General features: G+C 39.8%; 1 protein-coding gene across 2 annotated transcripts; it reads right to left on the reverse strand.

Annotated features, from left to right (window-relative positions):
* Window positions 1–717: 717 nt before the first annotated feature.
* On the reverse strand, window positions 718–17,885 carry LOC121295193 (bMERB domain-containing protein 1-like). 2 transcript variants are annotated; one of them, XM_041219609.1, is made up of 7 exons: window positions 17,735–17,885; window positions 17,529–17,617; window positions 9,701–9,821; window positions 3,398–3,471; window positions 2,145–2,259; window positions 1,500–1,573; window positions 718–1,375 (listed from the first exon to the last, which is right to left on the reverse strand). In XM_041219609.1, the coding sequence occupies exons 2-7, from the start codon at window positions 17,602–17,604 to the stop codon at window positions 1,257–1,259; spliced, it is 579 nt and encodes a 192-aa protein (XP_041075543.1). In that variant the 5' UTR covers window positions 17,605–17,617; window positions 17,735–17,885; the 3' UTR covers window positions 718–1,256. The 2 variants fall into 2 exon arrangements, with proteins under 2 accessions (XP_041075543.1, XP_041075542.1); XM_041219608.1 differs by having other exon boundaries at window positions 17,529–17,885.
* Window positions 17,886–18,042: the final 157 nt, after the last annotated feature.

Genomic DNA, 18,042 nt, shown 5'->3' on the forward strand with positions numbered 1-18,042 from the left:
TAATATCTGCTTGGGGGAGTGGATTTGCACTGTAATTTTGTTGTGCTTTTCCTATGGTTACACTACGTATTTCTCATTGTTTCCTCTGGTTTTGCCTCGTTTTTTCTTATGCTTTATTATACCTCTCTGTGCTTTACAATGTTTGCCTATACTCCACCATGCTTTCGCTGTGCTTCGTTACACTCTGTTACGCTTTTAAGGTCTGGAAACTCCATTGAGACGTATTACTAAAATTCCAACACTCGCCTCGGGGCCCTTACTCATCACCACGTCATGAAAAGTTCAATTCTTAATATAGTTTCACCTTTAATAAATAATTCACTGTTAATTTAATTCCAATGCAATTAGACAGGCTAACAACGAACTGCTAAGTGGTGTTTAATTAACACATCAGTAAAATAATAATTTACTTAATCAAAGATTAACCAAATTGAAAAGTGAGATATTACTTGAAAAAACACACATTATAATGGAATAACTCTGCAGCATACACTACATATTTAAAAATAAACAGTTAACAGCTTATTCACGGATCTGCCCTTAGACTCTGGAGGCATGCATTGGGTTATTTCTGTCAGCTGGAGCGATTATATTTACCTGGTTAACAATATCTAACCTTATAAAAGTTTACCATAGTAAAAGTATAGCATAGATTAGCACTCTAAAGCAGAGGTATGGTAAAGCATAGATAAGCATTGCAAAGCAATGAGAGATATGGTAAAGCATAGGGAAGCACTGTAAAGCACTGAGAGGTATGTAAAGCACAGATAAGCATTGTAAAGCATTGAGAGGTATGATAAGCATATATTTGCATTGTAAAGCACTGAGAGGTCTGGTAAAGCATATACAAAAAAAAGGGTAAACTATGTTAAATGCAAATTTAAAACACCATGGCAAACCATGGCAGACTATAGTAGATGTCCTGTATAGCACAACCATGTGAAAAGCACTGGAAAACTGCAAAGTTACTGAGCAAACTTAAAGTGGTAAACTTTTATGAGGGTAGTACAGAGGCTGGATGGCCCACCCCGCTCTATCGAGAATAACTGGACAACTGTGGATCAAGCAACTCTAAGAATGAAAACAGACACACACACAGAGCTGGACAGCACATACACTCTCTAACCCTGGTGCATTATTAGTCCTCTCAGCTGGTGCAGTGCCCCCCAGGAACGACCCTTCACTTCCATACACTAGGTCTCTGTGCTGGTCCATCCATCGAAAGAATCCTTTACTGGCCCCTGGGAGGAAGTCTTCTACATGATGGAGCAGGTGAAGCCACAGCATTCTTTCAGTAGGGTCAGCCCAGTCTTGGTGGTGAACGGTGTTGAGGTTTGCTGTGCTCTAGAAGTCAACTTCCTATCTTTTATTGGATCTGTAAAGAGAATGCACACACCTGGACTCAAGCTTCTGCTCAGAGAAAATATACTGTTGCTGTCAAATGTCACGCACAGTGAAGGGGAACAGATAGCACCCCATTAAGGACGTTAAATGCCTACTTGATTTCTTTATGCAACTTGTAGGCAGTTTAGACTGCAAGAAGTCTGCCATTTCTTTGTCTTCTTCTCTTTCCCTGTGTTATAGAAACAGAATGGAGCTGTCAGCACAGATAACACTAAAGAAATTCACAGCAATGCAAATTATTTATTGCAGTCGCACACAAACAAACAGGCAGGTCCCAGTTTACTAACGTCAGTGATAACTGTACATATACAGCAAAGGAGAGTCATAATGTGTCATAAAATGATTCTAATATAAGCACATGACATGACCAAAGCAGGTGATTACTGTCACGGAAATGTTATAAGAGTGTACCCTGGATAAAGCAAGGTCTAGTTAAACATGCATGACAAAGCATGTAAAAAGCAAAAAAGAAACAGATGCACACATTAAATATTTAGTATAGAAAATAGAAGAGCGTAGTAAAAGGACAGTTGACTGTGTATAATTACCACGGTGAACCTTTTTCAAGGGCTTGTTGGAATAAGTCAATGTTGATACACTCTGAGTTCTACTTAATGATACAAACAGATCTTAAAGCTGCCGCTGTGAAACACCTGACTGCATTCTGCCTCATAGCTGGTAACAGCGTGCTGGTATTTAGTGATGTTGAGATGATGGAAAGAGATCTGCCATCCTCTTACCTCAGCCTTTCAAACTCCACATCATCCACCAGGAAGTCTCGGGTCTCCACCAGCTTGTGGATCTGCTGCAGAAGCTCCTCTTCCTTCAGCTTGTCCTCTTTGGATTTGTCTCTATCTGAAAGCAGAGTGGGGACAGGCACACACCGTGTTATAGAAGAGCAACACACATTGCATAGTCATTATACACAGGAACTATGCATTTCCTCGCTGATTACTACTGCAAAAGCTTAAGTTATTGCTTGCAAGACCAAATCCTACCCCTAAGCCTAAACGTCACCAATGTCTGTGCATGTATTACTTAACTTTGCGTTGTTATTATTGCAGCAATATATAAACGCTCAGCACATTTATTGTATGGAATCACTACCCCCCCATCTCGCCCCATCCCATCCCGTCCTGCCCATCAATATACTCAGAATACATCAGATTTCCCAATTGCAAAATCATTCTAATTTAATATAAAATCACAGATCTAGCACTAGATGTTGATGTAGTTTCCTACTTGCAGACACCCTCAGTCATGTTTTTTAATGCCATGCTGGCATGCACATGGAAGGAATACAAGCCTTACTGACAAGGGGCATATTCATTTGAAGGGGTTCTGAGTGCACTTCCAAACAGAGTACGCATCCTCCCCAAGGTCCCTGCAGTTTTGTGTTTGTGCAGAACAATTTTGCAAAGGGCGCTCGCTTACATTTAATTAAAGTGCTCTTGAATGCAGGCAAAGCAAGCAGCATTTCATAAAGGAAACACCGATACTAATCTTTGCTTTGCTCTCGGGCAAAAGATTCCAAATCCGGAATTGCTGTCTCTTGTACGTCTCTGACTCTCTAAATGTTTGCAGAGTTGTTTGACCTTGATAAATGTATATCTGACTGCTGTTGCTGGCAGCGTCGCAGCCTGTGCATCCAGAGTGACGCGCTTCTCAAGCCTGTGTTGCAAGACAAGGTGTTGTTTTGTAATGTTTTTTTTTTTTTTTTTTTCTATTTTATACGTAGCTATGCTCTGTCTGTGCACTTTCTTTAATTCAATGTAAAGGCAAGCTTACTGAAAAGGACACATTCCTTATTTGGGTATATAGAGGCTGTCGTTGTCTTGTACTCATCTTGTAATCTCTGGTAGTAATACTTCGTATTAGCAGGGTGTGCGAGTCAAATACATGAACTGTGAGTATGCTTATTAGTAAGACCACACGTTTCTGAAAAGTCCCATGTTCTTGTGTTAAGATCTTAAAACCATGCACTCCCACTTGCCTGGTATTGAAACTAGTTTCTGCAGTTCCTTCTTAAGCCTTGTTATTTCTTTACAAAGCTGAATATCGTCCATCCTGCAAAAAAGAAAAACGAGAGTGAACAGCTAAAAGCAGAACTACAATAGCAATCCACCTGAAGCCCTTAATCTGATCTTCAACTCAAATACATTTCAAACATGGCCTGCCCACTTGTAAAGAAGGAGAACAGCACAGAAGTCAGTGTTTGTTTTCTATGCATTATTTACATGTAGGCACGCACTGGGCCACTACTTCCATCAAATAGATCTGGAAGGACAGTTAGCGCCAATCAAAAATCCTTACTCAGGCAGATGGGAGCTCCAATTCAGATGGCTTTGTTATTGATGGAAAAAAAATGCACTGGACTTGAAATCACTGTCAAATCAGTCCTGACAGCATACTGCAAAGAGTTTCTAGAAATAGAGCTCACTAATGAAAGTTAACATCTGCCCAATGTGTCTGTGAATGTATTGACGTAGCCTGCCACTGATTCTTCTGAAGAAACACATCAACGCCAGAATTAGTCGGGTCTTTGGAGTCTTCATTAATGCAGGTGCAATTTCCGAAAATTAACAAATAACAAAAAAAGGTCTTTGTTCTTTAATCTTGGAATAGAACTGCACTACTTTGAAAGGAAGCTGATTTAAAAAGGTCAGATAGTGCCATGTACAATTAATTTACTGTTCATTTTATTTGAAACCAGCTTTGTATGGTTTTGAATAGTAAATAACGGTAATTTGGGATAGCATTAAGATTACTCCCTAATTATTTCTTGAGTTCTGCTGACTCATAGGAGGTGAACACAGCCAACGTGCAGCTATTATCAAACCAATTTATCAAACTATCCTGGTTAAATTCATTCTGCAGCGTAAGTAGTGACAACAGATACCTGTTTAAGTATGAAATCCTGCTACATTACGTTTCATTAACAAAAGCAATAACGTCTGAAAAAGCACTCAATATCAATCAGCACACAACACCAGCATCTAAAATTAGAGGCTATTAAGCAATCTGGCCACTTCACACTGTTTCTGTGCTTGAACATGAAAACCGAGTTGGTGGGGTTCTCCCGTTATAGTTACTGCATGTAAAAGTCACCATATTTATCCAGCTTTTTAATAACCTTTTCTAAACCGCTAAGGTACTTGATGTCCGCTTGAATCCCCTACAAAAGTTTTTAAACTACAGTGAATTTGCATGTTCATTTAAAAAGTTGACCTTGCTTTTACCATTGTTTTTTCAGATCATTAAATACAGTATATAAATAGAAACTGATGGAGAGCTGTGATTAATTAGGTTATCTATTATATAACTGTCCCTCTATTTAGAGTACCAAAAAGACAAAAACAAACTAAGATATAGATCACTGAAATGATCCGCCCCAAAACTTTAGTTATCTTACTATCCAATTTTTGTCTATCTTTTTTATTTGGGATGTTTTTGAACATGCTGTATAATGATAGTGGCACCACAAATAAAATTCAACCTTAGCCACAGACTCTCGGATGACCCCACAACCAATGATAAAGCACATTGCTTGTAACCCGTCCTAGACCCTCACCACTTTATGTAACAAAGTGTTTCCTGTCCTCTGTCCTAAGACCTCAGTGTCTGCACTTAATTTCCAGATGCATCCTTTTAATGAGCATGTAGTACCTTTTACAACACATGTAGTATGAAGGAAACAAAGCTGTTTAATATCTCGCAAGCATGAGATTTGAAGGACACAACAAGGCAGGTCACGCGGTCGATTTAGGGTTTTTCAACAGCAGATTCAAAGAGACACAAATAGAGAAGGATATTTATTTCAAGATTTAAAGAGAAGTCAGATCATCAGCAAACCAGTTGCAGGTGCCGAGAATCTATTCCCTTCATTGATTCTTCATTTAACAGTACCTGCATTCCATGAGTTCAATCAGCTGACTTGGAATGTTAAACAGGGAGGGGTGGAGTGTATCTCCCTGCCATCCCATACTGAACTCCTGACAGCCAGCTGCCAGTCAAACTTGCGTTGCAGAGGCTCGAGGTAAGAGCCTCAATTAAACCACAGATGCCCCCCTACCACATACAGAGAGGGCTGTCAGGAGCAGGCAGCAAGCAAGCCTGAAAGAGAAAATGCACCCGCTACCTCTAGGCACCAGCAGACTTGCCTCCTACTGTGACGTTTCAAACTGTGAGGGGAAATTGTCAGAGAAAAAAAAAGTGAATAAATGGCCAGTGCCACGCTAATTGGGAACCTGAGAGGCTATTTGCAAACGTGAAGGGCCTCGTCGCTATAGAGGCCTGATTTTAAACTCAAAATAGAAGCACTTGTGATTGTCGCAAAATAACTTTTACTTAACACTATCACCGAACCTTTTTTTTTTTAATAACCTGTTGAATGTTTATCGCCATCCTCTCGAATCCACTCACACAACAGTGAATTGAGTTTTTAATTAGAAGCCGATTTCATCAAACCACTTGTGAAACAAGCTTTTGCGACCTGTGACACCATGGGGAATATCCTGCTGTGGCAAAACACATTTTAGAGAACAGGTGCCTACCTCTATAGCTCTATATATCACTAACCAGGGGTTAATCTTTTTGGTATTCCGATATCTTTTTGTCTGATAGGTGAGACTCAAATTCAATCCAAACAGAAAGGGGTTGTTCAAAGTTTAAATTCCCTTTAGAAATCCTCTATTCAATCCAATAGAAAACACTGATAATATTACTATTATAGCATTGACAACCAATCTGTATTGTCCATCTATTGCAGTAATATTGTATCCTCATTGATCTAACTTGTGCTCTGTTTATGGTACTGGCATAAAATTTAAAAAAGGGCTAAGATTAAAAACTGTAACCTATTAGTGTCCCGGGTCCCCTTCCTCTAACCGGAATGATGCAGGGAAAACAAGGACAGACGGCAACCCTAATCTCTTCACACACACACACACACACACACACACACACACACACACACACACACACACACAAATAATATGTTTCATGCAACAACAGCAAAAACAAATAAAAGCGGGCAAGGCAAATTTGGTACAAAACAGCATGTGCAGCTTGATTGAGAAAGGACTGCAACTGATTATGGGAAGCTTGGAAGCAGAACACCTGTTATTATCACAGCGATCCCCACATGTTAATGAATTAAACAGGAAAGCAGAAGGCTTCTCAAAGAAATGCTCCCCCTAATTAAACACTATTTATTTTCTTATGAAACAAATTAACTTGTTTTGTGAGCTACCAGCTATTTGTGGTGCAGCAGGGCTAATGCTGCAGCTGTACTGGGGTTTGGGAAACTGAAATCAAAAGTCCATGTCAGGTTTTAGATTCATGTAAAGTGTGGTGAAGTAAAGTGTGAGCATGGTAAACTACATGGCAAAATACACCCTGCCAAGGATTTTTATATGGGCTGGTGAGTGCTGTTTGAGAATATTAAGATAAAATAACTTTTAGAATTCTGACAACAGTTTTAAGATTCTCTGGTTGGCAACTTGATTTACATAGTATGATGTAGGAGACAGATAATATATATTGTACTGTTAATGCAGCTTTTCACATATGAGACGCCATCAATACTCTGAATACCATTTGTAATAGATATATATATATATATATATATATATATATATATATATATATATATATATATATATATATATATATATATAGTGCACATACTATATGCATACATACAGTATATTTGGTAATTCACAATAATATATATAGTATTATAGTGTTATCATATATATATATATATATGATACATATATATATATATATATATATATATATATATATATATATATATATATATATATATATATATATTACAGTATAAGCAATTATCGTTAATTCATTGATCTAAAAACACAATCAAGAGTAGTCAGGGCTAGTCATCTGTGCAACACTCTTATAAAATCTATTGGCTCCAGCATGTCAATGGCCCCCCCTCTTGTATTGCAATTATATATATTCTTTAGCTGTGCTCACGTCTACAAACGAAACACATTGATCCAAAAGCACAAACACCTACGCTGTCAAGTATTTCGCTTTCTGATTGCACAGCTCCTGCTCCCTAGCAGAAGAGTGAAATTGGGAACTGTAGACAGCGTCGCCCTGTCACCGTAAATAATATGACTTATCCAGGAATTACCACACTGTCACTTAACGAAAACACTGAGCTGTCACCCAGTGAGCGCTGTGTCAGCCCGCGGTTTCCTCTCTCCAGATCTAAACTGACAGGGGAACAGCTGTGCCAACTCCAACGACTTTGTACTGTGGCAGTATTCTTTATCAGGGTTGCCTTTAAAGAGTGCTAGCTGTTTCCTAATTAAAACCTATCAGAAACTTCCACTACTGTACGTACAGCCTAAATCATTACACCGATGCAGGCAGCAGACACAACATTTGTCTACTCGGCTCAAAGTTTTATCTAATAATGTTGGTGTTTTGAAGTTAAAGGATGAATAATTCTAAAGCTGTTGCCCTTACTGCATGCTTGTTCTCACAGAGGTCCTGTTGTCAGATTGAGGGTGGTGAAAGAAAGATTAAGCACATTAGATTACAAGAGATGTAAAACACAAAAACAAAATGGTCATAACTTGGTCATTGTTAGGGGTCCTTTGTCTTACACAGTCTTTGTTTTACAATAACCAAAAGGGGGCAATTCTACTTCGATATTGAGGTCCTATGCACTGCTGTACAAATACCATGCCAGGTGGAACCTCTCTTGCAATCCAAAGCATCAGAACTGCATTCCCACCCACAATATAAATTCGGTCATGCTACAATGGGTGCATCGGGGTGTCCAATCAGCATCCTGGAGGGCCATTCCACTCCAGGTTTAACAGAGAGATCATTAATTACTCTGGATCAAGGTTTAATTAAACAATTTAGAATGGGGTTGGAACTAAGACCAGACATGGAAGGACCAAATTTGGCTACCCCTGGAGTGGATGGACAGAATAAGGATCATATGTGTGTTCATTGTGCTATGTCCACAGAACCTATTCACTATATTCCATCTGTGAAATAATGTTTCACATAATATTAGTTCATTAAACATTTACTCAAGCCAGTTGCACAATGGACATCAACAGATTCCTTTTGGTGTCCATTTGGAATTCCAGGCTGCAGTCTTAACATGAAAGTTATCTCCCAAACTACTGTAGGCAGAAAAAAAAGCATGTTATCTTAAAGAAAACAGGCATTTCGCTGCGTCTACGGCCAGGGCGGTTTTGCCTACAGCTGCTGTGTCCTTGGATCTACAAACCCCTTCTCTTTTCACAAGAGCTGCCGACCTTGATCGCTGCGAACAGACGGCTGTGTAATTAGCGTGTTAATAATGATGCTCCCACCATTACCGACATTTTGAAGGGATAAAAGCAGGGCTCTGGGCCCAGGCTCATCAAAGGGTTTCAAGCATTTCATGAATTCTTGAATACATAATCCCATTCACCTGTGCATCAGACCCCCATTAACAAAGTGCATCACGAACACAGCTTGCAATACCAAGTATTATGTACAACGGCATATACAACTCCATTCGCTTGCCAGCAATGCGTGATTGGAATGTAATCTATGTTGATGGCCAAGGGAGTTTAGTGTGTAAATGATAGTGGTGCAGTGACACCCAGGGTTCTCATGTTATGTATATAGAGTTCTTAATTTGGATGGTTTACAGCAGCGGCTTGTTACAGGTCCCAATGTGGTGTCCAATTGCCCCCGGGGTGCCTGTGTATTGAACAAGATCGGTGCGGCTCCTTGCATTAGATTCCCCTGATAGCCTGTCTGTTATTTACCTGCAAGACAGGTAAGGCCTGAGACAGGTATTCTCGGTTATTGTCTGTCTACTAAAGCAAAACAGGCATTCACATCTTTTAAAAAGGTGTAAAAAGCCTATTTCAAATGATTTCCCAAAGTTCTTCCTCCCACTCATGTCTGCAGAGATTTTTTTTTTCCTTTTCTCTCACTCAATCACTCTTTTGTCTCTATGGATACAGCCTCTCTCTCCTCCCGCACACAAATGGACAGAACTGCAGCACAACTAAAGTCTCAAACTGCACCAGCGCCTGTTCTTTATTAAGGAGGGCTTGGTGATCGTAAAAGCACAGGCAGTTGTAGTAAAGCAAAGGGAAAGATGACGAAGCACAGGGAATTGAGATAAACATGAGAGCATGATTGGGCATGGATCTGGAACTGGATTGTGGATCTGTGGTGCAAATCTGCCATGATTTCTTTGCAGTCAGCAAGCAAGAATGAACTGTAAAATAGACTCTATACTTACATGTATCGGAGCTCAGACTCTCTCCTAACCAGGACATCCCGTATTCTCTCAATTTTGAAAAGTTCTTCTTCTATGTCATTGATTGTTATTGTGGAATCTGCCATTGAAACAACGTCTTCGTCTGCAAGAGAGGGCTTATTAGTTTATCCTTCTTTTCAAAGCATTGTTAATCCAGGACACACTGGAAGGTTTTCATGTGGGTGTGTGCATGCTATTGGTTGGTTTATTCTGCATTATAGATATTTCTGCTGTGCTGCTAACTTTGCTGGAGACATCTTTGGAAGGAATCCCACAGGACATTCACTCCAATGCTAAGGAGCGGAAAATAAATGACCAACGTCAGGATGAACTGCAGGTGCTATAAATCATTCCCTCCCAAATCTCTGAAATGATTCAACGGGGCTGTCAAATACAACAAATCTGAGTCCAGTGGTGGGGAGAAATAACACAACTTGTCATTTTTGTGTTTAATTTTTTATCTGTATAGAGGCCTCGCTATATTTCTCAGGGCTTTTTCTTTTTTTCAGAAATGAAAAACGCACACAATAAATGTACTAACCCTAAAAATAAACTCTGACATTTCTTTCGGAGGAGTAAATTCTAAATGTTGTGCAACCAATTTAGTTTGTTTCAAAGTCCAAATTAAGCACAAGCTTTCCAGTAAATTCCTGGCACAGCATTTACATCTGGATATCCTTCCGGTACCACAGCAATGCTCTCCAGCCTTTTCACACACTCAAAATCTTCCCTCAACAACATTATTGTACTTGACCTACCCTCGATACGAAACATTGTCCCAGGGACCGGGTATTCTTTACCACAGAAGAAAATAATTAGACACAGTATGAGCTGTTCTGTCAACATATGCAGTGTAACTGAATTCACTGCAGTGAATAGCAGACACAGGAGTCGTCAGGAGCAAAGCCACTAGCGCAGGATAAGCTGATAGAAAGAGCAGGGTACACTCTGATAAGGGCTGGCACAATGGCTCCAGGCACTTAGCACTGGTGCTTTGACTCACTCTACAGTACTTCAATGCTAAGGCTGTGTTTCTCTGCCTCAGGATCCTGAGGTCCTGGTTCACTGTAAGTGGAAATAACTGCAAGCAGCGACTGAATCTCTGCGCTCAAAACTCATCTCTGTCCCCTGGTGTCAATGTGACGATTGCACAGACTCACTGGGAGGCTGCAATTCACAGTTCACTTCCAGTTTCTGTTCAGAATTGGATTTGCAAAACCTCTCTCTCTCAACACTGAAGTGTAGATTTAAATGTATAATATACTATGTTCAAGTATATGCATTGCAAAATATGTTAAAGAATCAAAATTATGTTGATCACATGTATATGGCTGAATGTATGCTTTATATGTGCGATCAACATGATTTTGTTGCAAAGGAACGTGGAATGAATACAGGTAATTAAACCCACATGAATTAAGAGGGCTGAATTCAAAATGAATGACTTCAGAACTCAGTGGAAGTGCATGGGATATTCAGGTGTTATTCCTGTGGGATTCAGACAGAATTTATTATGAATTTGCAGCCATTATTTTAAAGTGTTACCGCTTTATCATACATTCAAAGTAATACATGAGGAATTTAGCCCAATTAGGAAAGCAGTGCACCCGGTCCAGACAACAAGCAAGCTCACATTTCCAACCTGTCATTTCTGCAGCCGGCATTCCCATTGCTGTAGACTGACAGATGGGTTTGTCTCCAGTAAGGAACTGACAGCTCTAAGTGCAGAGGCCATCCATCTACAGCATTTAAAGGGTGCGTAAAGCACTGAGAGTCAGAGTGATGTTTTACAGTACATTGAGAGCTGACAGCTCTATAGATTAGCACCTTTAATTCATTCATTGTGTCACATAGGCCTGTGTTGTGTCCTATTTATTTCAGAAACAATGAGTTATCAGAATCGCATCAGTTATTGGTTCCCTCATCACTTTGCTCAGTGATAATTTGACAATGTAAACCCAGATAGGCTTCTTATTTCCAACACTTACAGATGTGAAAACAGGTGTGCTATTGATCTCCATTACTTTCATTTCCACTCTTCTGCTTGTATTTGTTTCGTGATGAGAAATGTGAGCATCTAATTTAAAAAATGACCTTCTTGTGTTTTAATAATATAGTTGTCACCTATAAAAGCTTTCTCAGCCCATCTACATGATGTTATTCATCTGTAGGGCAGCGATTATTGTTGATTATTACCTGTCCCATATTCAATTTGGAGTTCGGTTGCCGATTGCACCATTATAAAGTGTGCAGGATAAACAGTGGTACACCATAGGGTCAGCTCTACATGTCACCTTTTAAAAGTAGATTAACTCTAGCTTATCCTAACAAAAGAGGAGAGCTGCCACTTGAATGAACCCCTCCATGCCTGGAGATATCTGCTTCTGCAAGCCTCAGTGGTGTCTCATCCACTGTGATACAGGCCACCAGAATCTTGTCTATGCTCTGCTTCAATCAGTGCCTGGTTACTGGTCCTTAGAAAGAATCAAAGGGTGACAATATACAGCTGCTGCCAGATAGGTGACCATTCTTATATCACAATTAGAGCTGCATTGCCCCATGCAATTTTTAAAAGTATTATTTTTGTCTTATTCATTCATGTAAGGGTGTAGTCTTTTGTAGAATAAGGCAATCTCCTTCACTCACTTAGACTTATTCACATTCCTTGCTCTACGATAGAAGGCAGACGTTGAAATGTCATAGTCTTCACAGTTAATTTATCTGTAAAATCTGTATTGATAAAACTTGAAAATAACATGGAATGAATATGGGAAATTAAATGCACACAAGGCTGAATTTAACAGGAATGACTTCAGAATTGCCCTAATCAAAGTTTAAATCCAGTTCAGCTAAAGTCAGGTTTCCTACACCAAAAGTGAAGCATACATCCGGTGATTATGCAGATATTACACCAGGAATGTCTACAGTATTTAAGCCATGCACAAGCCATTGTGCAACACACAGCTTCAATAAAACCTGGTTACAAACTACAAACTGGGACTAACACTATGATTTAGCCAACATGTATGGTGATACCAAGTATAGGCAGTACCTACAATGCTAACCATAAAGGAATTCCCAGGTTTAAGCACCAAGCATGAAGCGTATACTGTACAACATGTATAAATCACTCGCTATTCAAGTCAGGTTGCTTTGTTGTTAACATGTTTTGCAGCAGCAGGTCCTTTAAGACTAATAGAGTTCCTTTATCACCATCATAGAAACTGAGGAAACAGACAATGGCAGTATCCACTGGGCTTCATCTCCACTGGTGAGAATACTTTTCTACACTGTGCTAACAGAGAGGGTCGATGTGGGGCTGACACAATGAAATCGATCATTTCCAGGACGCTCACTACAGGCAAGCCAGTTCTTTTACAGGAACAAGAATTTGAAGAGCAGGAGACCAGTCCACCGAATTTTAAATGTAAGATCTGTAGGTTATTACTGCAGGTTTGTAACGCTTGGCACATCTTTATCTGATTCTGCTGGATAATATTTTAAAAATGTATCATGTTGCTGCATTGTAACGGTACAACCATGCAACTAGGTACTGAGCTATTACTGTATCATTACTGTGTCATTACAGACACTTATTACAAAGAGTTACCAAGCTTACCTACAATGCAATAACCTTGGACTCATATAGCGCCCTTCAGCTGAACTGGATGCCAAGTGGGAATCTTGCTTTTTACTGCGGAGCTCTGCAAAGGCACACAGTCAGTATTCCTAAAGCAATTCTGTGACAGCAAGTACATGCAATGCAGTCTAGCATGACACCAAATACTGTGCATAAACCTTTGCCGTCTTCATTAGTCAAGAAATCGCTAACCGCTTTGTTGAGCAACCTCCTTAGGCTTCATAACAGCTGCAATTATTTAGTATGTGTTTCTGATGCAGTATTCCCAAATCAGCACATCACAGAACTGCTTCGGCTGTATTGTACAGTGTTTGTTTTGTCTCTCAGTTACTTATTTATCTTTTCATTTCAAACTGCTGTTATTCATGCTAGCTTTCCCTAAAGCAAAATGAAATACAAAGTGTGTTGTGTAAATAAATGAAAAATGAATTTAGCTGCTCTCAATGTTTCTTTTATTAATTTCGTTTTTTTTTTTTTAAAGGAAATACATCTAAAGATTCACACTGTGTGGGACAAGGTGGGCTTCTACATCAGCAGCAAGCTGCAAAACAACAAAAAGGGAATATATGATTGATACTTCTTTCCACAATATAGCAGCCTTATCCAGGGGTCTCCAATGGCAATGCAGCTCTGCAATGGTTCTGTACCAAGAAGCAGTGGTACCAGAAACCCAGCTGCTGTCCCAGGAGCCATTAATTGAACAGTGGGTGTCTGTGTATAAGGGGCACCCAAGTTTAACTGCTAAATTTGGACATTAATTCTCCAGTTTACCATCATTTTCGTTGTGTACAATTCATTTACCACACTTTTTCATGGTTTCTACCATACTTTAATTTTTTGCCTTGCTTTACTATACTATTCTTTGAAACACTTATGTGCTTTACTAGCCATCTGTATGACTTTTAAACATTTTTTTATCTACAAATACTGCAGTACACTTTAATGTTACAGTTGGAAGGCATCCTGCTGATGACCTGCCAGTGCAGAATGTGTATAAACAGACGTGATTGATTGCAAGTGGCATTTTTCTCATTCAATTTGTGAAGCGCGGATCATTCTGACGTGGGGTGCACTTTGATTTCTGAAGTCCAGGCTGTGATGGCTACTCTTTGTAATGTCAGGTGCTGTCTGGCGTGACTGCAGCTGAGGAATAGTCTGTACTTTAAATGTGCGTTTTGTGAACAAGAACAAGGACTGCTGTTTCTTGTGAAGCGTTCACACCAGCACTCCAATCAGACAACTTTTTTCATGTTTGCCGCAGAAGAAAACTGAATGTATCCACTTGACAGTGGCCATAACAGCAGCTAGAAGGAAATGCATTTGCATCAACTCTGCAACATAATTTCAATTTTTCAAAATGAACACCTTGTTATCGAGAAGGCTTGCAACCAGGGGCTATTAACTTCTGAATCAACCTTCCTGACAGAGCAGGTTGCAGTGGGTGTTCAATTTAGACCCATCAATTGTATGCGAGTGACTCTTATCTAATTTTTCCTTACTGAATCATTTTAAATAGTCAATATCTACCTTAGAGGAACACTTTGGCTGAACGTGCTCACACATTCCCATTCCACAATGTGGTCAACTAAACAATAAGGCACCAGAGTGCATGGGTTGTGCTGGATATTGTCACTTCTTGGTGCGTTGTTATGCATGAGGCACACAGGCTATCAGGTACTTTATAAAGTGGCTGATGCACAATTAAAAGAACTGTAGAGTATTCTGTAGCATCACACTAAATCTGGTATAAAGAAAAACACAGTAAAGACACAGCATTGCATGTTGAGCAGCTAGATTGGGATTCATTTGCTGAACAGAACGTCTGATTACTAAGATGGACAGTCAGGACTAGTCTGAAAGCGTGGGACTCCAATCAGAAATGATTGTTTTCCTGATTGGCTTATTTTTCCTTTTTTTTTTTTTTAAAGCTGGAGTGGACGAAGCTCATGTACAACATTCGATAGTTTTGTCATGGTAATCAAAAGGTGTAAGGATGAATGTTCTGAAACAAACCTTGACTGAAGACTTGGGAGTCAGTTCATGACACCTCCTGTTTTCTTGTCTAAAGTAAATGGATTGAATTGTCATTTGGTGCTTGCCCTTGTGTTTGAAACTTGACTATATGGCTTCCAGTACAACAGTATGGGCTCTATTGACAAACGGTTTTAGCTTTAAGGATACAATCCACATCAAATCTGTTTTAGAAATGTGCAGCCATGCTCCCACTACTACTTGCAACAGAGGTTATAAGTGACTTCTAATTTACAAGCTCTGTTGTAGCTCTGTGAGTGGAACAGATATTCAAAAGCGTATCGGTTTTTTCCCCCCCAAAGGTCTACAAAGCTGATATGATGCTTGTATTTTCATTTGGCATAAACCTGGCATAAGATGAATGTAATAATGTTAAGAAGCCTTATCTAATTATATGGCCTTGACTGTGGAGCAAGAAGGTGCCATGTTTCAAGAACACAACACACAAATTCAAACTGCACGACATAAGGAGAGATATGGATAAATATGTTACATCTGTGATGTCACTGATCTAACATATAGGGCTGAGTTGTTAGGTTAGATTAAGAGGGATACACCCCTTGGGAACAGTGCTGAAAACCAACTACAGCACAGGGGATCAGTTTAGTGCTTGTAAGTGCGTGCCAATGATGACTGAAGACATTTTTAAAGGGATGCTTTATGTCCACTACATTTTTTAATATTACATTTCTCACCTGTTTGAATGTCCTTTAATGAGCACGCTGTATACTTCTCTGGTGTTGTTTCCGCTTTGCCATGTGAGATAGGGGTGGTGTATTGGCACTGCATTGCGCACTGAAGCCCATGGGAGTGCTAAACAATCCTTGGGGAGTAAAAGCAGCTTGTGCTGGCATAGTTGGTAAACAAGGCAAAGGCTCTGCTGAAACTTGTTATGCCCCTTTTTTGGTTGATGTCAGTCATGAAGCAGAATCTGTATTTATTGATAAGCACAAAAATGCACAAAAATACCGATATGGAGAGGAGAGATATTGCAGCAGGGCAGTGTAATGACATTAAAACTACCTCTTTTTAGTCTGTGTTCATCATGTTTTTATCCACCTACTGACTTCATCTCTTTATTGACAAACCTGACTGTGATCTGAACAGCAGAGAGAAAGAAATAGTCTCTTCATTTCAAAGGTCAGTCCGGTGGATTATTTATCGTTCAATTATTTATCGTTTCATTTATGTCTGATACGGGTTTAGTTTACAGATGCCCCCCCCCACCAGTTATGACCAGTATCCAATCGAAGACCCCGGAGGTGTATAATATATAATAGAAATGTTTCAGCCCTGTTTGAATTATTCATGTATTGTTTTCTGTTACACAAGGCTCAGCCTTTCTCTAAGTCCCGCTCTTTAACGAGAAGCAGCAGATTCATTATAAAAGGGAGGGTCTCCTAAGTCATTAGCATCTTTCAAACCCACACCATGAGAAATGAAATCCCAGTACACACCAACTCTACAGATCCTAGCTTCAATTCTACTAAACCTCTGCTGACTCACTGAACCCAGTGTAACAATGCCATGCATAACCTCTAAACACCGCAAGCCACAGACTTCTGATATGCAATGTGCCCCTGTGGAAAACATGTGTGCAGTGCAGTGCAATGCAGGCATTGGGGTCTAGCTGAGCTAAACCCCAACACCAACCCTATTTAGTAAGTTATGATAATCTATTCCGTATGTATGATGGGTCACCCAACCCCAACCTTATAAGCGAGACCAGCTCATTTCTGGGGTTCTAATTTGTGAGTTTGAATCAAAGCCTGCTTATCAAAACAGCAATTAGCAGCCTAACAGATAAGAGAAGGTTAAAAAGGTTTCTGTTTATATTCAGTTTATTATCGTATGGTACTCCAGTCCTCCAGGTGATTTTAATGGCTAAAGATTTCACCGTTTTGACAGTAGCAGTAGTAACAGTAGGGGTAGCAGGTGTGACTGCAGCTACATATATAATAACACACATAACCCAATTATGTTTATTATATATGGTAAAAAAATAAATAATGCGAGAGGCTGCTGTATAAATAAAAGATGCCCCCCCCCCCACACACACACACACACACACACACACACACACACACACACGCACACGCACGCATTCCATGCTTTCATTCTACAACAGACGACACTTACCCTTTGCAGAATCTGCAGTCCGTTTTGTGCTTTCCAAAGACCCATACTGTTTGGACGATCGTCTGTCCTTCTCCATTGCTTTTCTGATTCTACTTGGAAACAACCACCGGTTAATAATCTAGTAAACAGAAGAGTTGTATTTTGTTGCCCGGCGGGCGTTATTCAGTTTTCAAGGCAGGGCGATCCGCACGCACCGTGCAACCCACCATAACTTAATAAAGGAACAGAAAGGCGGCGACCAGCGTGCTGATGTTGACACCTGCTCAACTGAAGCTGAAGCCTGGTGAGCTTTTTTTTTTTTCTTGCACAGATGTGAAAATGACAAAAAAACAGCGCTGTCAAGATTCAGCAAGTAAGAGACACTACCGCCACCTAGTGGAACTCATATCAATAACTTGGAATTACAGTGCATCCGCACTAGTGTATTCGTGTTTGATAAATGCAATCTAATAAAATATAGGTACCGGTGCAAAGCTAATACCGAGCATTAATTCAGCGGTTTCAGGAATACTTG

This window comes from Polyodon spathula, chromosome 20 (assembly GCF_017654505.1).
Source record: "Polyodon spathula isolate WHYD16114869_AA chromosome 20, ASM1765450v1, whole genome shotgun sequence".
Classification (NCBI taxonomy): domain Eukaryota; kingdom Metazoa; phylum Chordata; class Actinopteri; order Acipenseriformes; family Polyodontidae; genus Polyodon; species Polyodon spathula.